This window comes from Macrosteles quadrilineatus, unplaced genomic scaffold (genome assembly GCF_028750875.1).
Source record: "Macrosteles quadrilineatus isolate MER2022 unplaced genomic scaffold, UCM_ALF_1.0 Scaffold_3__2_contigs__length_128488019, whole genome shotgun sequence".
NCBI lineage: Eukaryota > Metazoa > Arthropoda > Insecta > Hemiptera > Cicadellidae > Macrosteles > Macrosteles quadrilineatus.
The window spans coordinates 46878788-46902778 of record NW_026542596.1 but is presented as its reverse complement, the minus strand read 5'-3'; the positions used below and the strand labels follow the sequence as shown (position 1 = coordinate 46902778).

Below are 23991 nucleotides of genomic sequence, written 5' to 3'. Positions count from 1 at the left end.
ATTGAGTGACCCCTTATTTTGACGGGCTTGTCAAAAGAAACACAATGATGCAAACCCGAGGTGAATATCTCACCCCTAGCCAAAATGGCAGGTATTCCAAAATGGGTGCTTTTTCACATAAATCAAACTTTGGAATACCCGCCATTTAGGCTAGGGATGAAATATCTACCTCGGGTTTGCATCATTGTATTTCTTTTGACAAATCCTTCAAAATGAGGGGTCACTCAATAGGGGTTGTTATTTTAAAAAATAAATCACCCCCACCCCCTACCCTGTGTAAGGGGTTAAAAAATATTGTTTATGTAAAAAATTGCGGAACCTGTGTTAACAATCAATTCCTTAAAAAGAATATTTCTATCGATTTTGGTTTTAATAATACAGATTTGTTTCCATATTTATGAAATTGGTGCTTTTTTACATAGGCCTACAGTAAATCAAGTTTTGGAATACCTGCCATTTTGGCTAGGGGGTGAAATATCCACCTCGGGTTTGCGTCATTGTGTTTCTTTAGACAAGCCCTTCAAAATGAGGGATTACTCAATAGGGGTTGCTATTTGAAAGAAATAAGTCACCCCCTACCCTCACCCTGTTAGGGGGGTTAAAAAATATTTTTATGTAAAAAAGTACGGAACCTTTGTTAACAATCAACGCCACAAACAGAATATTTCTATCTATTTCGGTTTAAAAAATACAGATTTGTTTCAAGACTTAATTTACACACTGTATACTTATTTATATAAATAACTAGGCCTAAACAAATTATATTTTCCCTGCCAATTTACAAAAATAGAGTGTGTTAAACAATTTTTGAACGATACACTATACTAAGTTGTGGTTGTACACAATCAGAACAGTATGTGTGCTATCAGTATCGCTGGTGATAAGACAAGGTCGGGTGTTGTCTTGGTGTCTAGTAAACAATAGCACGTGGGAGTTCCTGATACTAGAGAAAACATTAACTGCACATTCCATCTTCAAATCTTCCCAAACAATTACAGAGAATGATTAACAGTAACTATCTTGATTAAGATGACAATCTGCCTAATGTTTTAAGGTTGTTAATACATACGGTAGGCCTACTTTAATAAGGGTGGTCTAAGAAGGCTAAATGTGTTATGAATTCAAATTTCAAAGTAACTGTGTGAGATATTTTGAGAAGTAAATCGTAGGAAGCAAGCAAGTTAAGTGATAGAGGATTGAGATGATAAAAAAAGTCTTTTACAATGCTTTAAAAAATTGAAGCGAGCAAAAAATAACAGCTTACCATCGACGTTGTATCGATAGTCAAAGGTTTTACTGTATTCTGTTTTGTTTATTTCAGCTTAACCAATCAATAGTTTTATTAATACTTATGAAGTCAAACGGAGTGAAGTCCGTGGGTAACAGCTAGTATTAATTAACCAGAAATGCAGGGAGTACCATTAACCAAACTGGATGTAAAATCTATTTAAAAGTATGCAGTTAGTAATTTACTTATACTGTACCAACAGTACTTCTACATCACTATTCATTAATCACTAAACACCACAGAGATAACAGTTTGAGGTTAGCTCAGTTGTTTTCTAGTTTTAGAAATTAGATGGTTTAAGTTATGACAAACAGGTGCACCAACATCAGTTCTACACATCATAACGGTAGCTTTCCATACAGAATATCCAGATGCCCTGATTTAAGAATGAGCGCGCAGGTGTAAACTCTGCCCCAAAGCGCCCATTCTAAAGCGTTGGGAATGACGTCATGGCACCCTCAGTGCCCTTCAGTTGTTCTGCCCTAAGACTAAATTGGGATTGGGACTGTCTGGCCACCGTCCGTGCCTTCCTTACTAAGCAAGCGACGATCAAAAATAAGTCATTACTGAATTGAATTATCCAATTACTTGATATATTTATTTATTGTATATTGTTTTAAGTACCTATTCGTTAAAGTAATTGTAATTTAATTTAACTGAAGAATATTAAAAATGCAATTTATTTATGTATTGTTGGGAGGGCGGCGTCTGAGGGTCCTTATGGGCTATCCCCCACTGCCACTGGGGTGACTTCAATTTACCTGAAGCTGTAAATGTGTCGCTGTGCATCAGTCGCGGCGCGATTATTGCAAGACTGGTACCCAGGGCAGTGGTCCGTTACTATAGCTAGCAACTCTTGCGACAGTCGCTCTAAGCAAAACAGGACAACGCAAACTTCGTTAGAACAGTGTCCAACTACTATCGCTAGGTTCCCGACTATCGCTGCAATCGCTCCAAGCAAAATAGGCCTTTAACCAGAGGCTACTCTACATTCTCTAAAGCAAATTAACTCTGTTACAAACTATCAAGGAGCTATACTGGACCTAGTATTTACTTCCATCTCATTCAGTGAAGTGGTTGCAGCAGAGGAGGCATTGTTACTTGAAGACAAACACCATCCCTGTTTATCCGTTCAGCTCAAACTTCATAGCCTACCACTATTCTAACTCATTTCAAGGTTTCTCCATAACATACGTCACAACTTAAAACTAGGCCTAGTCTATAGCCTAGTTTACACGGGTCGAGTTAGTCAGACGAGTTATTTGGCCCAGTTACTAGGCCCAGTTGTTGATTTGTTCAACTCACCCGGGACTTGACTGGACTGTCTACACGCATTCCTATTTCTAACAGGGACAGTGTCCAAGTTTAACGTTGCACGCAAACGACGAACCTGGACACGTTTTTAAGTTGTCCAGTGTTGGCGTTGCACGACACGACGAAACTGGACACATTCAAAAGTGTCCAAGTGTAACGTTGCACGCAAAAAACAATCCTGGAAACTTAATCTGTCCAACTTAATCGTTGTCCGTGTGTGCCTTTGTTCAACTTCGGCTTCGGCGCGGTCCCAGTGTAGGCATAGAGAAGTAATTTTTATTATTTCTCTATGGTGAAGGGTATTCCGTACACCCCGTAGCTTTTGTGTTAAATGTAGTTCGAGTTTAAAATGGCCCTTCAAGAGTTTCATACTGAATCTATAGGCCTACAGTAACTTAATAAAATCACTGAATTAGATTATTAGATATAACACTGAATCACCACTTAAATTCAGAGGTTCCTTATAAGCTTTTTTGCAAATAACTTTGAAACGGTGAGGAAACAGACCTAAGTGAAAGGTGATATTCTGAAAGAGTATAAGATTTGTTACTAATTACTATACTGCATTTTTTTTAATAGCCTAATATAAAGGCAACCAAAAGTTGCTTCTATAATAAACAATTTTTAAACACAGTTTTCAATGTACCTACTGTATTTCTAATAGAACACATTTTTAGGAAGTGAGGTTTCTAACGACCCATTGATTAATAAAATCAGTCCAGTAGAACTGTTTAATCTTAAGTTTTACAACAATTTTGAAAACTGAATTTTATAAGAGTAGATTTACGAGACAATGCAACACAGTACTGTTCAACTTGTACTTGTACAAAATCACTTGTACTGTTCAAATAAACCATTGAGCATAGAGGGTGAGTAGGCCTACACACTACTCACTGAACTAACCTCAATCATACTGATCGTTGTGTGTGATCGACTCACTCAGCAACCACAAAAAATTAATTCTGTGGTCGCTGGACTCACTTGATAGCAGTAGACAGATGTTTTGCGGGCAAATCGTGGTGGTGGGGGTAGCTACTGGGCCGAGTAACTCGGTTTTCAACTTAATCACACAACTTGCTCTCAACTGACCACTTTTTATCAACTCGCCTGTTGCTCGGCGAACTTTATTGGATATGACAAATTGATTAAGGGTGCCAATCTATATAAAGTTTTATACTTTAGGCCTTAAATTAAGCCATGCAATGTAGGCCTAGGCTGGCCTATTAGTAGCTTAAGTGATCCTAACTTAAACTGGATGATAGGCCTATCGATTGTTAGTTAAAATATTTCATTCTATAGGCCTATAGCCTAAATATTGATTTTACTGTTATCGTTATTATGAACAATAACCAGAAGAGAGGCCGTCCACCGCTCTTTTAACTTTGCTGGGGCTGCAGCCTACCTTTAATTTATGGTTGTCGTTGTTGGGTTATAGTTTATTTTATAACAATGACAAAAAAGGTAGGCCTACTTAGGCTAAGGACTATTTACAACACTTTTACGGCACAATTATAACACTAGATTTCATACAGATTTTCAATATCCTATACACAGATTAAATCTTGTGGAAAGGACACCTTCTTATATGGGTAAAAGATTTTTTAACAATTTGCCTGGGTACCGGTACTACAAATCTATAATAGGATTAGTATCTTTTAAAAAAAAATTTTTGAATTTTTGTTGGAAAAGAATTATTATAGTAGGCTATTGATCAGTTTCTCGAAGACAAATCAATGTGAATTGTTTGTTTTGTTACCTACTATGTATTTATTTTTACCAATATAAGCTAGTTTATTTAAGTATAGTTTGACAATGTCACCTGTTTTTTCTGGCTGTGCCAGAGCATTTAAAAAAAAAAAAGGTTTTGTGCAGGGGTGCCCAGAGGGGGGGTACCGTGGCACATTTTTGGGGGGGACTTTTTTTAAGGGATTTTGGGGGGGATATTTAATTTTTGCTAGCTGTCATGATGGCTGTATAGTTTTGTACAAGCAGTCCGAAAAAGTGTTTCTCACTAAAAGTAGCTCACTATCAACAACAACAACATTTTGCCGTTCGTAATTAAGATTGCTTCTAAGAATGGTAAAGCACCTTGTCAGACAATCCTTAACATGCCAGTGTCGAATTTTACATGCTACATATGTTTTGTTGGTTCTTTAACTCCAGCATAGTCAGGATTTACAAAAGATCCCCTTCTGGAGGTGTCGTCAGAATACGTTACAAACAATTAACACAAAACACGAAATGATTACAGATAGGCCTATCACGTGTGTACATTGCCGTCGGCAAGACTGGAAGTAAACTGAATCGGGTTCAGGTTATGACGGACCGACGTGGTCTCTGGATTGTCGTCTGCGTTGTCAACAGCTGATATTGGACTATTGTAGTGACTGAGAAGAGTATTGAAAATATAATGGGATATAAAAATTTTGTGCTGTCCCAATTTTATGTATTCATATATTTCAAACTCCTCAAAGTATTTAATAAATTTCCTTTCGAGCTGTACTGTAGAATTTCGAGACCATCATTTATATCCAGCATATAAATTGGTTATTATTGTCAATAGTTTTGAATGGAAAACTCAATTATGAATCCCATTATATTTTCAACATACTTTCCTCCGTCACTACAATTAGGCCAATATCAGCTTTTGATAACTTAGACGACAATCCAGAGACCACGTCTTTCCGTCATAATCTGATTCAGTTTACTTCCAGTCCTGCCCGCGGCAATATACACGCGAGAATTGATAGGCCTATCTGTTATCGTTTCGTGTTTTGTGTACAAACGGATTGTCTGACAAGATGCGTTCCTACCATTTTAGTCATAAAAGGCAATCCTGGGGCTATAAAAATGAATTATAAGATTACTTCGTCACAAAAACCTTTTGTTCTAAAGGCATGGTATTTTGCCCGGCGATTTTTGTAGAAGGCAGCCTGCAGTGGCGAGCAACAATAGTCTGACTTATTTCGTGACTCTGCCTATAATTTTGAAACAATTAAGATACTTTTTGCCAGTATTATTAATACACTTAAAGCTGTTTGAATTCTTAAGCCCTCTAAACATTAATGCCACCTAATATATTGTAGGCTACAGTTACAGTACTGTGTTGGAGTAGAGTAATTCACCGAGTATATTGTTGAACGTGTTGAAGACTTTGTCGATTGCAATACTGAGCACATGTTCGCTGACAATACAAATTCGGAATTTTGTAAATTGAAAAACTTCTAATTCAACCATTAGTTAGATATGTATTGTTAAATGACGTTTCCTATTAAACATTTAATTTTGATTCTCAATCAGCAAGTTTGTTTTTTGTACCTCAAGTTTACTAAATACTTTAAATACTCGTTTTATGAGGTAAAGGGAAAATTGTCAGATAAATTGGTGGGGGGAGGGTAGGTTTAAATAGACGACAACATAAATTGGGGGACTACTCCTTTGGCTTGGGGGGGGGGGATTGCGCCTCTGGGTTTAGGGGGGATGGGCACCTCTGGTTTTGTGACAATAAAGATGACTTTGACTTTTAAATTTTGTAGGCCTAAGCTCATGAAAAAAGAAGACACTGGTCAATACTGATGTCTTTGTAAATTGATCTACCATTCAACAAATAAAAAAAAGCCTATCAACTGTTTATAGGCAAACTAGCCTAACTTAGGCTAAGTTTAGGTAAGTTAATCCAAACTAAAATAGACTACATTGAGTTAGCCTAACAGAAACCTAAGAGGTCCTACACTCATTCGAATGAAAATATTGATTATTCGATTATTTCATTCGAATGAGTGTAGGACCTAAAGTAAAGTGCAGCCGTAATCAAATTTTAATTTGATTGCTTGAAAAATATAATTGGCCTACCTGAGGAACAACATCTTGTATGAAACCAGTGACACTGTCGATAAGAGAGGGGTCTATGACAGGTTGTGGTAAAACGACCTGCCCAGCACTTCCTTTCCGAGGAGCTCTTTTAGATGACTCAGCTGACATTCTTCAGTTTTCAACTTCTTTTTAGTATCTAACCCTAGAAATGTAATTACATTTTGTGATTATTAGTGCTGTAATAGCTTACTATAAGAAGCCCCAATTTCTGAAGGACATTCACATAATGACCTAAAAAATAAGCTAACTCAAAGCAAATTTTTAGTAATCAATTCACAAACACACAAAAATGCTACGTTAAACATGATTCGAAACAAAATTGATGTCTAATTGTAAACTAAGACATTTCCAGATCTCAACCTAGGACAATAACACAGACGTCAATATACCCAAACAAAGCACTGAATACACCACTCCACAAATAGTGTTAGCAATCATTAATAATCTAAGATAAAGGTTTTGAATTAGTGTTATTTTATTCTCAGAAAATACTTACATATTTCTATCACAGTAAATTCGACTAAAACTAACAATTAAGCAGAGATATTTGGATTTTGCACTATCTACGACGCAAATTCAAAGAACTGTCATTGCGCCATCCTTATATCTCCTCGTCCAGCTGTTCTTGTTGTCTTCTCTCTATTCTCAATTCTGTTGTGTTGACTGCAGTATTGGACGAGTGACGACACAAACTCAAATCAGACAAAGTTTAAAACGTTATCTTAATGTTAAAGTTTAAATATAATAATACATCGAACGGAATAAATATTTCATTAGAATACTATTAAATCAGGTAAACTAATGGCTTAAGATTTTTTTTTTTGTCAAATTTTATACGAACCTGCATTTTAAGTGGTGGTTTGACTATTACGTACCGTAATACCAGAGCAGATAGCAACAACAAGCAGCTGATCGTTGTAAACACTGTCCAGGTGTAGTAATGTTCTGAGTTTGGGCGAACTGTCAAGTTAGTGTTTACATTTTCTTTGTTTGCCCTTGACGAAGCAACTAAGTCTAATGTAGATACATTTTGAGCCACATAGTTGCAGAAATAAATAATAATAACTAATCACAATCATTTTTAGATATGTTAATTTTTATTTATGTAGTGTTATTTTCCATTAATTTAATGTTTAGTGCCTTAGGAAAACAAAATATACTAGTCATCATCTCAGATGACCTTAGGCCCTCACTTGGTTGCTATGGAGACAAAAACGCTTTCACTCCTAATATTGATGCGTTGTGTGAAGAGTCTGTAAGATTTTCGAATGCTTTTGCACAGGTATTCATCCGATTCATCAGTAGTTGAAATTACGATGATTATTTTTTTGTTGTATCAAAATATCTTTATTTTTACCAACATAAATTAAAAGTCAAGAATCTTGATGATTTTTGAAAATCTACAGTACCGTAAGTTATAATAAGTTATAAACATTGGCATGGTAAAAAAACATTTAAAAAACGTCACAATTTTTTATAAAATACTAGGTGAAACCCGTCGAAATCGACGGTTACTTTCAAGGCTTACGTTAATTCACACGATATCACTAACTGCGAAAAATTGGGTGAAATATACATATTTTGAGAATTTTTTGTACCTATTGTTTAAAGAGTAATAAAGTGTAAGAACAATAATGATATTAATTAATTGCGTTAGTTGCCAAATTTGGTTGATCATTCAATGAATAAAATATTCCCCATACCGTAAAGTCATCGGAGTTATTATTAGTATGTTATGGCATCTCTTCCTTTGGAAGAACCTTTATAGTGCGTTCACACAGCAGTGGCACCTGAGGGATTAGGAGGCCCCAAGGGTTTCCATGGGGTGTCCTAATCCGTCAGGTGCCACGGCTGTGTGAACGGAGCATAAATAGTATTGAAATCGTATTGGTGGATCTTTTGTAGTTAAACACTTCCGCGATTTCATCAGTGTAATCTATTACTTATTTAATACGCAAGCAGATTTTTTGTGACAATTACTCCTCCGAAACTACTGAACCGATTGTCATGTTTTTGGTGTCATTGGAAAGAGCGTAACTTGAAGTTGTGCAGGAAACTTTCTTTTTAGGGAAATAATGAGAGAGTGAAGCCCTGGAGCCCTTTAAAGTTTCGTATTTCTCCATAAGATTAACATTGAAAACAAAAATTGTTATGAAACTCCAGCTGTTGTCAGAAATCAAAAGTGAGAAGAAGAGCATATGTTAATTGTTAACAGTCAATAGGTTTGCTAATTTAACAGTTTGCTACAAACATTTGCTGACTTGGTTGAAATTCGTTTTAAAGTAACGCCTGTAATACTTAGCAATTGCTCGAATTCGAGCAACAGGGACACTAGTATGATTTTATTTGAAAAGAAAATATTTTTTGGGAAGACATAATCTAATTTCAAAGGGGGGTATATCCGTTACAGTGTAAGTTTGATTTTTCCTTCGTCACGTCACGTCAGTTCATATCGTACTTCTGTGCCAATGAATGAACCCTCTATCATAGTTCTGAGAAATTGATTGTGGGGTTACTGTTTAAGCTGGAATTCCTTGACATGGGTGATGTCAGTTAGTTGTCTCAGCCTAATCAATAACATAAAGTTGTCAATATAATCTCTCTACGAAATGTTAGGTGTAGTGAAGTTGGCTTTTATTCCTGAACTGTTAGGGGCCTCCTAGTTCATATGTCTTGCGACTTCATTGGCAACAAATAATACAAATGACATAATGGGACATTTCCAAAAAGCAAAAATACTGTAAATTTGCTGTTACGTATATATTGAGGTTTACATATTGTTAATCAACGTATCTTATAAAGGATTATGTGATCTAGTTTAAAAGGAATATGACCTTTCTGTCATTCGACAGTAGCTGCTTAAATAGTATTTTCTCTTTGTAGGTACCATATTTTACAGCCAAAATGTTGTTTTATTTTCAATAATGTTACCAACCCAGTGCGCCAAAGTCCGTATATAGGCAGGTGCAAATAATTTGTCAAGATGGGTACCATTTTAGGCTAGGTTTCTATGTTTGGATTTTATTAGACACGATAAGAGCAGATATTTCTACATAAACATTTGAATTTGATATGTGTAGAAGAATATGATAAAATGTAGGCAAAAGTGGTGAAAAATGCAGACACCAACCCGTACAATAGATTACCTATAAGATAGTTCATTACCAAATAATTTAAGAATTGCTGTGATAGGATTCTCCACTGATTTCGTAATGGAACGTTATATTGCAAAACATGACACGATAAAGAAGAAAATCCATTTTAAAATCAAAAAATAACATTGAAAATAATTATTTGGTAGAATTCAGTAACTCTCAATTAATAAATGTGTGTTGTTTGAAATTCAATTTAAAAATGAACAGCTGTTTCATTAAAAAGTATTATTCACATGATCAAAATGTAAACAACTCTGTGGAGGGATCTTTAAAGGCTTTTGGGACAGAGTCCGAAGGGATTTTGCTTTTTCTTTTGATAACTCATCTACAGACCAAGACCTTTCTTTGGGCACCTCTACCAAGTTTCTACGCCCAGCCACTCTCTCAAATTAATGGGCACACCATTATGGTCGATTACCATAGGCCTAAAAATGAAAATATTCAATATTTCATGTACCGTATACTGTGTATATCTTGTCTGAAAATAGACTACACCTTTTCCACATTTATTTGAGAAGTTATTATTATTCAAGAATCATTATACTGTACCTTCTTGTATTTGAGAAGATATCAAATGTAAATTACAGTAAATTAGTCAGCTGAATATTTGATAAAACAACAAATGTAAGGATAGTCAATTGTATTTGGGTACGGTAAGTATTATGTAGGGCCTACCGTATATATATCGAATTGAGAAATCGTTAATTTAATTTCAGGATGAGTTTTTAATTTGAGAAGTTGGCAAAAACTTAGCTAAATATTTATTTCTCATTATCAAATCACAAGTTCTCAAATACATTAAATCATTTCTTAAATAAGAGTTCACAGCTCTTAAATTCATATGATGTTTTCCCAAACACAACTGACTGTTCTCAACTTCATTTGATGTTTTGTAAAAAGATATATTTGACTAATCTCAAAAAGGTACAAAATTGATGTGTTCTGAAATAAACATATAATACTTAAACTGTCTCTCAAATAAAATAGGAAAAGGTGTACCTACCTGATTAAATGTAAGTGGCTGGGTAGCTGAGTTAGGCTATGTAGTGCTCGCCTAACAACCAAAAGGTCGATGGTTTGATCCTGAGAAAAGTCAGTAGCTTTTTTTGTTCCTGGGCCTTAAATTAATAATATCCTGACTACTGAAACAGCTGTTCTTAGTAAGTAACAAAAGTTTCAAAGAACATCTCACTCACATTTGGGTTAAAATACGCACCTAGGTGGCATCCCCATCTCAATTCATCGATATTTTAATTTAATCTACAATATTATTATTTTTCTTTTAGCAAGCTTTGTGTGCTCCGAGCCGGAATTCTTTTTTAACAAGTCGAAGACCAGATACTCTTAATTTGTACGACTTCTACAGCTACTGGAGAGACATAGCTGGCAACTTCACAACATTGCCCCAGTACTTCAAGGAACAAGGTTATTTCACAAAGTCTGTGGGGAAAGTGTTTCATCCAGGTTAGTTAAGCTTTTTAAAGCTTACCAATGTGGCAGCTTGAGTGGATGTTGATTGCTAGGCGGGTTTACACACTGCGATGAACATAGGCATATAACTTTTTCTGCAACATATATATATAAACATTGCTCATATAAATATAAACATTGAACATATAAATTGCTCCGTTTTGCCGGATATTGGGCTGTACTATTTAGACGTTCCAACAACGTATTGGTCAGATTCATTAATTGTGCTTCTAGAATTCCTTGCTGGCTCAACATCATTTAAAAAGTTCAAAGTACCACAATACAGATTTGATAAACATATCAGCACCAGCACCAGATTTCACAGACTTTTTTTAATTTTGCCAACCTCTTCTTGCACACTGTTCTTATTGAGTTTATTTTCTTTATAACATTAGACCTGTCAACAGAGGGGGTCAATTCGTATACTTAGTGACCAAACCAGAACAGCCTTGGTCTTTTTTTTTGTTTCGGTTTGAATAGTCTTTGTTTTTATCTTGCCACAAGCAGGGTAAGCCTGTAAAGTTCGATGAACTCTGCCAGAAACTCTCGCGAGGCTTGAAGGAGTTCTGATATTTTAATTTAGTGAAAAAACCAATTGCACTTTGATAAACAGTGCAACATCACATAACTAAAATAACATTAAAAAATACACTGTACATATAGTTAATACGTCAAAACTGATGCCTATAGGGTGGAACGATTTGTTTGAGTCACCTTTACACACACCGACCTTTTGGTAACCGGAAGAAATCGATAGCGATTCGCACCAACCTTTTAATCTGACTAATTTCAACTAGACATTCTTGTGGTTTACACGTTCTGACTTGCTTGCAACAATTTCTTTACAGGTTTGTTAAATGTTTCATTATAGTGTGTAAGGTCCTTTAACTTTTAAGTCTTTTAACTCCCTTGTTATTGAACGTAAGTAAAAGATTAATTTAAATTGACTTTTTATTTTATTAATGGAGCCCTAGGTGAGTGTAAAAACCCATGTTGTCACCTCCAGGAGTGGTCGACAACATAGGGGTGGGGGCGCAAAGTTGCGAAAAACGTTAATAAGAAAACCGCTGTTAACTCCCTTGTTATTGAACGTAAGTAAAAGATTAATTTAAATTGACTTTTGATTTTTGTAGTAGGGGCCTAGTTGAGTCTCAAACCCATGTCGTACCCTCCAGGGGTTAAAGTTTCAAGTCTCTATAACTTTTCTGAATGGTTAATAATCTAACACTGAAGTAAGTCACTTTCAAGATTCCCCATAAGAATAACATGGGAAACTGTTATAGCCTCGTAACAGTGTTGGAATCTTTCAAATTTTGACATTAAACTTACATTTTAGGGGTGAAGGAGCTACGAAAAAATATGTAATGATTAAAATTTAATGTTAACTATTAATAATAATTAGTTAGTTAGGAAAAAAGTAGGGAAACCCATTAAAAAATTGAACAAAATTTACCAATTTTTTGAAAGTTGGGCGTTTTTTTAGGGGTAAAGGGGTGTGATTTTCGGGAATCGTTTAGCAGGATTTTGTAGAAAACTCTATTCCTGATCATAAAATTCTTTCATATATTTTCTAGCTCTTAGCCTTTTTGAATTATAGGCGTTTAAAAAAAGTGTTTTTTCGTTTTTTGACGTCCACCATTTTGGATTTTTGGTCGGGTTAAAATTTTAAAATGGGACTTATGGAAATTTCAACGTTAGTTAGTTAGGATCCCATACTACAATACTACAAAATTTCAAGTCTCTAGTACGTTTCTAAACGAATAAAATGAGCATACCAAAGTCTTTAAATTTCATAGTCATTCTTCGTAAGAATAACATGGGGCTCGTAAAAGTAGTAAAAACCCTTCAAATTTTGACATTAAACTTAAGTTTTGGGGGTCAAGGATTAAATTTACGAAAAAACAATAAATGAATAGAATTTAAAGTAAACTAAGTTAAATTGTTTAGTTGGTACAGCTGTTAAGATTCTTTAATTCCATTTAAATATGAGTGCTCATAAGGTTAACAACATGAGAAACTCTAGAGCCACTGGGGCGGAGCCCTTTTGACGGATCTGCACCAAACTTCACACAAACCATCCTTGAATAATGCTTAATAATACCTGAAATTATCATTACAATCTGTCCGGCGGTTTCGGAGTCCATAACGTTCAAATATATATATATATACAAACTTCCTCTTTTATAAATATAGATAATATTTGCAGAAAAAATTCTAAGGTAAAATAAAATAGTGAAAATCATCATAAATTTGAAAGAAATTTACCAGATTTTGAAAGTAGGGCGTTTTGAAGGTGAAGGAGTGCAATTTTCGAAGAACACTTAAAAGTGTTTTGTAGAAAATTTAATTCCTCACCATTAAAATTATTTCAAATCTTTTCTAGCTCTTACCATTTTAGAGCTATAGTCCTTTAAAAAACGTGTTTTATTCGTTTTAAGGTGTCAGCCATTTTGGATTTTTGAGAAGGTTAGAATTTGAAAATAGGACTTTTGCAAATCGATACGACAATACTACAAAATTTCAAGTCTCTAGCACGTTTCTAAACGGTTCAGATGAGCACACGAAGTCAATGCACCACTTTCAATGCTATTCCCCGTAAGAATAACATAGAGGGGAAATTTGAGATTTGGGGGGGGGGGGGTTAAAATTAGAAAATGTCATTTTTGAGAATTTTACCGGGGGTTTGGGCCCAAGACCAAGAAGTTTGCCAAATTTCAACTGCCTAGCACCTTTAGAAGTGCTCAAACTTTAGTATACCTAAAGTCGGTTACATATACGGCTGTATAGTATATGCACATGCGCCCCCACCCCTAATTTGTCGACCACCACTGGACCTGGAAGCAACAACACGGGTTTTTACACGCACCAAGGTCCCCTTTAATAAAATAAAAAGTCAATTTAAATTAATCTTTTACTTACGTTCAATAACAAGAGAGTTAAAAGCGGTTTTCTTATTAATGTTTTTCGCAACTTTGTGCCCCCACCCCTATGTTGTTGACCACACCTGGAGGTGACGACACGGGTTTTTACACTCACCTAGTTCCCCATTACCAAAATCAAAAGTCAATTTAAATGAATCATTTACTTACGTTCAATAACAAGGGAGTTAAAAGCGGTTTTCTGATTAACGTTTTTCGCAACTTTGCGCCCCCACCCCTATGTTGTCGACCACCCCTGGAGGTGACGACATGGGTTTTTACACTCACCTAGGCCCCTATTAATAAAATAAAAAGTCAATTTAAATGAATCTTTTGCTTACGTTCAATAACAAGGGAGTTAAAAGCGGTTTTCTTATTAACGTTTTTCGCAACTTTGCGCCCCCACCCTTATGTTGTCGACCACACCTGGAGGCGACGACATGGGTTCTTACACTCACCTAGGTCCCCACTACCAAAATCAAAAGTCAAAATCTCTGACTCTTTTCATGTTTACTCAACTGCACCTAGCACCTCGCCTATAAGAGGTACAGGTTATGCTCCCAAGAGATTATATATACAAACAAACATTTCAAAATAAAGATAAACAATGTGATTGCAGATATAAAGGTGTTTTTTTGTTAATAATATCAATTGTTATTTATTTAGTATTCTATAAAGTAAACAATAAATTTGATAGATTGATAATTTTATAGTTAGTAGGTAGGCCATACATTCAATCTAATACATAATTATATGAAAAGAAACTCAAATAAACCTTAGATATCCCACATGCCTCTGTCTTAATCTGATATAGATGCTTGAAATAGATTTAACATCCACACACATTCAAAACTAAAAAGTAGAAAATAATTTATAAATATGTGGAGAGTATAAATACTTGTAAAATTTAAAACGAAAAACGTGGGTTACATGCATGATAATAATACATTAGTTCAATAGGTGAAGGTAATTGTAAATTATCTATTGCATGCACCCCACGTTTTTAGTTTTAAATTTTACATTTAAGAATTTTTACACTGTTTTTTGTGTTTCAATGACAATAAATATTCTTTATTCTTCTTTATTCTTTATTCTTACAAGTATTTATACTCTCAACATATTTATACATTATTTTCTACTTTTTAGTGCGTTTAAAAACGTTTTGTTTTAAAAAAGTTTTTTATTCATAAATTATTACACTTACCTTGCATACATAGGCCTATATTCAGCTTAGGCTACACACCTCAGAGTGTGTCTGTCCCAAAAGAACTGAATAAATACATGAGGTACTAATATATGTGGTAGCAAGCACTATAGTTCTATTTAAATAAAATAATAAAATAGGAGCAAAAAAAAATAAGCAGGACATAATATAGAAGCATTAGAAATACAATAGCCTACTTTAGATTTGTTGGAATGTACCAGCCTTATGCAGCATCAGGGCCGCGTTAAGGGTCAGTGGAGCCCTGGGCATACCCAAAAGCAGTGGTCCCATTTTTCCTAGTGCGGGCAGGCGGTGGTTGAGACTGAGAGGCACCCGGTGGGCACCCCCAAACCTTCGGCGCCCCTGGTCATATGCCCAGCCTGCCCGTTTATAAAAGTGGGCCTGTGCAGCATACAATCTATTCAACCAAAAATCATGATTAGGCTTACAAACTTTTTAACTTAGTGAAACGCACATGTGTTTGACAGGTATCTCCAGTAATTTCAGCGATGACCAACCCTACAGTTGGTCTTGCGATCCGTACCATCCGCCCACTGAGGTGTATAAGGATGCAGCTGTGTGTCCGAGGACAGGTTCGCTATGCAGTGACCTCGTGTGCCCCGTGGATCCGGCATTACAGCCCGGCGGAACTCTGCCAGATCTTCAGAGCCTACATGAGGCCCAAGTGTTCCTACGAAGCCGTAGAGCCAATCAACAACCATTCTTTATGGCTGTTGGTTTTCACAAACCTCATGTGCCGCTGAAATACCCGTCAGAGTTTCTGAGTGTGTATAAAGATAAAGTGTCTTATATTTGCGTTAGCTTGTTAGACTTTTCAGTATGTGATCATTTAACTACCGTAATGGCCCAAAAATGGGCAGCACCAATTCCAATACTGTAATTGTATAAATCAGATTTAATTATTAATATTGGTCCAACTCATACCCATTGATGCTTAGGCGTACTGTTGTATTTTGACTCCCCCACATCAAAATGGAACCATTTCCTTTAGGCCATCTAAGAAATAACGTATAACTTTCTTGGTAAAACCATGTGAATGATATGTCATTTCCAGTCTTTCTTGTAGACCAAAATGTGGAATTAAAGTTGAAAATAAAGACTGATGAAAAATCTATGTATAATTAATAGTTAAATAGGATGAACAGGTCCTAAAGGAGCTATAGGTTAGTGGCACAAACATGGCAAAACACCATTGGTCATTTAAAAGCTGTGTTGATCCATTTTGTAACAATCATACTATTAGCTGCAGACAATTGGTTCGCAATACGTTCTGGAACCAGTTAATCCTGTGACCTAACGACAAGTAAAGATGAAATACCCCCGTCGCAGCAAACCTGCATACTAAGCGAATTTCCATTTACCCGGCTTGATACAGTTTAATAATAAATACAGTTTATTTATTATCCATAAGAATAACATGGGAATTTTAAATTTACAATTTTTTTAATTTTCTCCATAGTCAATGAACATTCAAAAACACTTCAATATACAAAATTATTTTTTTTTTTAAGCTCTTCAAAATGGTCTAGAGAGAAATTTAGAAATTTAAAGTTTTTAGGGTCAAAAATGAGAAAAACCCATTTTTACCCCATAAAACCCCCCATAAACCCCTGATCCCATAGTCCGATTATGCTGGTTCACGAACTCGTTCGAATAAATGTAGGTTTACACGTTTGTACCAAATTTCATCAAAATCGGATCAATTTTGCTCGAGTTATCGCGCTAACGGACACATATATAAATATATATATATATATATATAAATATATATATATATATGAATTTGAACGGATGGTGTTTTTGGCCTCTGGGGACCTCAAAACGAAAAAGTAAATCGGTCCCGGGTCTAGGTCTTACCATGAGACCTACGGTAATAGCTTATTCCCTATATGGGAAATTCGCTAAAAACACTAACTTTTTAAAAACAGGTTTGTGAAATATCTAAATTCTGTGAAATATCTTAAATACCTAAGAAAGTTATAATTTGAAGGCTCTATAAACCCATGCCAAAACAAAATACTTATTTCTTTTGTCAATTTTATCGTTATAAATTTTGAATTTATTGTAGAGAGTGTCTCACTAACCTGTCAATAAAATTCTTTTGCCCAGGTATCCGTAGTTCAAGTTAAGTAAAATTGCTGCTTAGATAACACTCTGTACCAGAGGTTCCCAGTACATGAGTTGTTAGATATGATTTTTAGACAATATTTTTGTCATTTGTAGTGTTATAATGAATTTAAAACTCTCATAAATTTTGGTGATGGGGGAAGGGAGGAGGCTTCATTCTCTCCTCCCACTGTTCCCTTACTATACTCACTTACGAATATTTGCTGTTCTGCAATATTGTGTAAAAGGACATTTCGGCCACCATGTACATTTCTTTTTCAATGTCTAGGATATCACCCTCTGAGAAACGTCAGTCTGCCCCCAGACTCCTGGCCTGGTCAGTTGCCTTCTGTGGCTTGGAATCCTTGGACGGACATTAGAAAAAGAGATGACATTGCCTCACTCAATATATCTTTTCCGTATGGTCGAATGCCAGGTTATATTTTTACACCTTTTAAATTGTATATAGTATGTTAATGTTGAGAAGTTTAGCAGTATTATTTGTTTAGAAGAACTTTAGTTTGTATATTAATGTTTTTTGTAGCTTTAACAGCTATAACCATAGTCAAATAAAAAATATTTCCTATCTATTTTTTTTGTTTTACTTAGACCGTAACTAAAATCTTTTGGTAACTGCATGAAACAATTTTATATATAAGAAACTGACACATACTTCCTCCCCTCCCATTAGCTTGTCAACCATATCCTTCAGCACCTGACTACTCCACCGCAGTTTCGGCCTACTGAAAGGTCTCCTGCCTTCTGGGTTATTCTGGTCCACAGCTTTTGTTATTGATGAACTTTTTCTGCTCCACACATGCCCTGCCCATCTCAGTCTCATTATAATCAGGGCCTCGTTAAGGGTCAGTGGAGCCCTTGGCAAACCCAAAATCAGTGCCCCCATTTTTTCCTAGTGCGGGCAGGTGGTGGTTGAGGGGCACCCGGTGGGCACCCCCAAACCTTCGGCGCCACTGCATGGGCATATGCCCAGTCTGCCCGTTTATAAAAGTGGGCCTGATTATAATGAAAGTAAAAAGTGGTGATATATAAAATTGTAATACTAAAAAATACCTCACTATTCACCGTCTAACTTGCATCAACACCAAGTGTAACATCACAAACCCAGAAACGTGTAATAAGTTTATAATACTTGTGCCAATATACCAACTCTTTATTGATTCTTTTAACTTCTAATCTCTCACTAGTATGTCAGTATGTCTATTATCCATTAAAACTTATCAATCAATATATTCAATTCTCAATATATTCAAGTGGTCTTTTAGCGAATTTCCCTATAGGGATGTAGCTATTACCGTAGGTGGCATGGTAAAACCTAGGTCCGGGACCAATTTACTTTTTCATTTTGATGTCCCCAGAGGCCAAAAACACCATTCGTTCAAATTTGTATATATATATATACGTCCGTGAACGCAATAACTGGAGTAAATTTTGTCCGATTTTGATGAAATTTGGTTTAAAGGTGTAATGCAAGATAAACTTGAATGAGTTCGCAAATCAGCATGATCGGACCATCGGAACGGGGTTTTATGGGGTAAAAAATGGTTTTTCTCATTTTTGACCCTCAAAACCACTGAGCTAAAATTATAACTGGAGGTAGCACTGCCATGGCAGAAGTCTGTAAAAAGCGTGTCGCTGATTTTGTTAGGTTGGTATAGCAGTGAGTTTTCTTATCCAATAACATGGCTTCTATAACTAGGTTGGTATAGCAGTGAGTTTTCTTATCCAATAACATGGCTTCTTATAACTCACACCTCACGCAAACATGGCGGCTGGCGACACGCATCTTTGACATTCAGTGCTACCTCCAGTTAGAATTATAGCTCAGTGCTCAAAACACAAAATTTCCCAATTTATCACTAGACCTTTTTTAAGAACTTAAAAAACAAATAATTTAGTATATCAAAGTGTTTTTGTACAGTTATTGGTAACGGAGAAAATTCAAAAAATTTTAAATTTTAAATTCCCATGTTCCTTATTCTTATCTAGAATATTGTAATATGTTGTAGTTTGCTTGTTTACGTATATATTTTCATCAAACTTGGCAAATTTATTTGTTTTATACTAAGCTATTAATATTTTACAAAAAACTAAATCTTATTAGTTTCCTTGTAGCAGCAAACCTAGGTACTCATTAAACCTAATGTTATTTATATAAATTTAATTGAAAATCAATTCAGACAAATGGAAATTCACTCAGTCAGCAGGTTTGGAATGGTAATGCAGTATTAAAATGTATCGTGTTAGGGGAAGACTGTGACTAAAATGTATAAAAAAGTGTGTGGGCCTATTTAATTTCAATTTGTATACATAGCTAAAAAACAGCAAAATTACTGCTATGGTACCCTAGTTCTTCATTTAAAAAGAACACTAATTTTAATACAATCAAACTAAAAATGACACTATTCTTTGTAATAAATATTTGTGTCACTAAAAATAAGTTATGATTTCTAGATGAATGGACACATCTGATTCGGCAGAGCTATTACGCTGCAGTGAGCTACATCGACCATTTGGTTGGGAACCTTTTAAAAGAGCTACACAAGTCAAAACTTTATGAAAACACTATCATAGTTCTGATAGGAGATCATGGTATGTTGACATAAACTTGCATTCTTTAGGGTTTAACCCATTGAGCATAAATTTTAATTCTCATGTATGATTGATTCTCATTGTCACTTTATTGAGTCTAATACTGATAATCAAAAATAAAAATTGCAGAAAATGTGATTAATTTTGTATACATAATAAAATTAACAGAATAATTTACAAGATAATCGTATAGGTAGCAGAGTGGTTGTAGTACTCGCCATCAAATGTTAAGGTTGCAGGTTCAATTCCAAGCGAGATCGTTACCAGACCCAGATGCCATTGCTATCTATTAACACGTTGAGTGCAGGCTACATCAAACCGGCGCTTGCCATTGGCGACGAAGTCCTGGCGTGCCACCGAAATAGCGAACGCAGTTAGCATTAAAATATTTCAGTCTGACAAATTACAAAAGAGCAGCGGTGATTGTACTGTTTTATCCCGAGAGTGGACGTAGTTCATTGAAACACCCAGAGGTAGCAGCATTGCCTGGATCCATATCCAGTCTCTTTGTAATGGGGCTCGAAGAGAGAAAATCTCCGAAACCGGGACTAAAGCATTGCCAGACGGGATTGTACAGGAAATTTTATTACCAACCTACACCAAAAAAAAGCTTGCATTCTAAGCTACAGGCTGACAACGATTATAACGTCCCCCGGCAATGGCTGAGCTCATACTGAACAAATGTAGTGGGAGTGGCGTGACTACATCTATAGATTTAGGCCGATAGGAGTGCTTGTGATGCACTACATCAATAGATGTAGCCCGTACTAAACGTGTTAATGATGTTCTATAACAGGTTGACGTTTGATAATAACAAAACCAGGGCTCAATTCCCTTACAAAAAAGTTATTAAATGCCACTGGCTAAGATAGGTGCTTTAAAAAATTCATTGACTTTAACCTCTGGTTTCTGTCAAACTTGTCTGGTAGTCCAAGTTTAGTTCCGTAGGCCGTAACACAAATGTTAGACAACATTTTTAGTAAAACCTTGAAGTTAGGCAAATATAAAAATCTTAATATTTCTCAGATATGGGCAATGGATACAACTTTCAACATTTAAAATAAAGGTGACCGTTGGCAATAAGTTGACAATAATGTTGTCCACAAACGGTAGCGAACTAAAATAAGATAAACTTTTCTCTATTTTCAGGATGGTCACTGGGAGAGCATGGCGAGTGGTCCAAGTTCAGCAATTTTGACGTTGCAGTCAAGTACGTTTTTACAAAAAAATATTTTACTTTGGAGATTTTAATAATTTAATTTTCCACTGGCATGATAAATTAATTGAAACTACACTGTAGATACAATTGGTGAAACAAAATTAACCTTTGTAAATCTGACGGTGTTGCAGAGTTCCGCTGATTCTGCGGGTGCCTGGACTGACAGATAAGTCAGCAGTTCTCAGATGTGTTGCAACTCCTGTGGAGCTGCTAGACTTGTTCCCCACTCTAGTTGATGCTGCCGGCTTGCCTTCACTCTCACCCTGTCCTAAAGAGTCAACATCAGTTCCCGACTGTACTGAAGGCGTCAGTTTGATGCCCTACATATTTTCTGCGATCAAGAAAAATAAGGTGACTACTAGGGATGAGCATTGATAGTTGATGTTTCCGAAACATCGATGTTCGATGTTTTTTACATCGATGGTAGGTTACCGATGTTTTTGTTTCATCGATGTTCTCGTCAAACATCTATGTTTTTGGCCAAGTATTGAGATATCAATGTTTTCCTTTACTGAAGAGTACAAAAAGCAGACGAAAAACCATAAAAAAACATCGACGTTTTAGCCCCAATAACATTGGTGTTTTCGCAACAATGTTATCATTACATCGATGGTTGACCTATCGATGATCATCCCTAGTGACTACTCAGTACCACGTAATTGAAGGCACTAATAACAATTATTTTTAACAAAGGTTACTTGTACAAATGTGTATTGCTTAATATAATTCAGTTTTTTGAAAAATGAATGTAATATGTCATAGGTATTGGCACTAAATGACAACTTTATGTTAATAATAACTTAAATTTCACAAAATTGTGCTAAAACCGTGAGGTTTACCAAAAAAAGTGTTGACATCATTTCTGTGTAGTTATTCACGCTCTACATTTTATGTCTCCACCTAAATATCTCTAAAACTAACCGTTTTCGAGTATTTATCGAAAAACCAGTTTTGGCCGCCATTTTTCCAATATGGCGGCGTTTGCCCAAGGGTGCCAAGGTGGCACCCGGTATATTCGTAATCTGCGCAAAAAACTGAGTCAGAATCAGTCAAAAACCCTTTGTCCACCCAAATTTCCAGGTCCCCTAGCTGACGCCCAGACTAACTCCACACACATTTTTGCATTGGTCACTTAAAAATTTGACAAGTCCAGAAATGAACTGATATCATCTGACAGCACCTTTGATAGATTAACATGACTATCCGTGAGTTTACCGATTCAGTTATGTAAACTTGTTCATCAAAACTAGTAGACTTTCACTATCACATTTTAATATCAACGTTTTTGGGGTCAACTTGAGCTGTTTGGCCTCTTTGCAGAATTATGTTCAGAGCAGTAAAATGGGTTTTTTTAGTTACCTTATCTAATCTAATATTAATCTTTTGAATGTAGTTTTTAATTCTGAGAAATCTTTTTAGCTCAAGAAGACAAAGGGGCGTAAGTATAGAGGCTTTTCTTTGTTTTGCAAGTTACAAATTATTTGTCATTTTTATTTGTTATTGTGAAATAAATTAGAAACACAGACCCACACACAGATGCACAGTCTTGTGGGGGATATTTTCCAATACATATTGATTTTGCAAACTTTTATATTTACTTTTTGAAACTAGGTATACTCTCCTAGAGCTTTGAACAGAAAGTGATGTCAGCAACAAGGTTGAAAATAAATATCAGCTGAAATGTTTTTCCACAAAAACTACTATAGTGTATTAGTAGTGTTTATACTCTTAATTCCCCTGTTTCAGACATATGAAGAGACTGGAAGACTAGCTTTAAGCCAGTATCCGAGACCTGGTATATACCCGACTTTACACCCTAACAGTGACAAGCCCAGACTCAGAGAAATCAAGTATATGGGATATTCAGTGCGTAGTGGACAATACCGGTACACAGAATGGCCTAGGTGGCAGCCAGGGGGGCCGATTTGGGACGATACAGCAGGCGCTGAGCTATACGACCACAGCATTGATGACAGAGAGGACATAAACTTAGCAGACCGTCCAGCGTTTAGTAGAATCAGGAAAAAGTTGAGTTACGAACTTAGAAGAATGGTTGACAAACGATAGATATGGAGTTACGCCTTGAAACAGCATTTAAAGATGGCGAGTATTTGGTCTAATTGCAAAAGAAAGGTATTGTGTGTTATGACAAAATAGAAGATCACTCTGAGGAAAATGGATTAGTTTTAAACAGATAATGATGATTATTGTATTTAGTTTTGTTTTTGTAAAATTTTATAAAATGGTTATCAATATATATCCGATACAAATCATATTGACTAAATTTTACTGACCCTAATATACATGTTTCATAAGTCTGAATAAAAAGGGTTTCTTTGAAAATTTTTTCTTGGGCAACACCCTGTAACTATTATAAACCACTATTATCCTACTATCATCCTAATTACTATTATCCTTGCTTACTCTGGGCCAACAAATTACAAAAAAAAGTCTGACAAGGTCAGTAATACATTGTGAATGCGTTCCGATGGATTTTATTTGAATTGAATGATTAACAGGCATAAAAATTTTACTCTTTGCCAGAGGTGTAGTCGTAAACTTTCCAGTGTCAGAACCTCACCATTATCCAAAAACTGACTGACATTACAGGATTTATACATAGAATTCCAGGAAAAGCAGAGTGGGAACACTGGTCCCACGCTCTTGGCTTTGGTTATTTGTTATCATCAACGTTATCAGTAAAGATAGATGTGTTACAAAAATGTTTTAAAATTTGAACCAAAGTTAAAAAAATAAGATTTTTTTAATACTACTAAAATGGAGAATACCATCACAGATTTTAGAATATATAT

The 23991-nt window shown here is 35.5% G+C and overlaps 2 protein-coding genes across 3 annotated transcripts in view; one reads left to right on the top strand and one right to left on the bottom strand.

Moving 5' to 3' along the window:
• Positions 1 to 7106, bottom strand: part of LOC128990395 (uncharacterized) — a 33862-nt gene extending 26756 nt beyond the window's left edge. The window contains exons 1-2 of the mRNA XM_054412743.1: positions 6972 to 7106; positions 6455 to 6617 (exon numbers count right to left, since the gene is read on the bottom strand). Coding sequence (XP_054268718.1) covers positions 6455 to 6583 — 129 coding nt within the window. The 5' untranslated portion in view covers positions 6584 to 6617; positions 6972 to 7106. The remainder of the gene's footprint in view (positions 1 to 6454; positions 6618 to 6971) is intronic.
• A 328-nt stretch (positions 7107 to 7434) lies between these two features.
• On the top strand, positions 7435 to 23442 carry LOC128989568 (iduronate 2-sulfatase). Of its 2 annotated transcripts, XM_054411468.1 has the most exons (8): positions 7435 to 7757; positions 10917 to 11094; positions 15711 to 16007; positions 17639 to 17785; positions 19822 to 19959; positions 21109 to 21169; positions 21310 to 21529; positions 22925 to 23442. In XM_054411468.1, the coding sequence occupies exons 1-8, from the start codon at positions 7563 to 7565 to the stop codon at positions 23243 to 23245; spliced, it is 1557 nt and encodes a 518-aa protein (XP_054267443.1). In that variant the 5' UTR covers positions 7435 to 7562; the 3' UTR covers positions 23246 to 23442. The 2 variants fall into 2 exon arrangements, with proteins under 2 accessions (XP_054267443.1, XP_054267444.1); XM_054411469.1 differs by lacking the exon at positions 17639 to 17785.
• The last annotated feature ends 549 nt before the right edge of the window (positions 23443 to 23991 follow it).

Bases quoted from the DNA above. Each gene is read 5' to 3' on its own strand.
- LOC128989568 (XM_054411468.1), top strand. From the start codon at position 7,563: ATGTTAATTTTTATTTATGTAGTGTTATTTTCCATTAATTTAATGTTT. The intron at 7,758-10,916 runs GTATTCATCCGA...TTTTTCTTTTAG, and splicing joins TTTCGAATGCTTTTGCACAG to CAAGCTTTGTGTGCTCCGAG. The intron at 21,530-22,924 runs GTGACTACTAGG...CCCCTGTTTCAG, and splicing joins CTGCGATCAAGAAAAATAAG to ACATATGAAGAGACTGGAAG.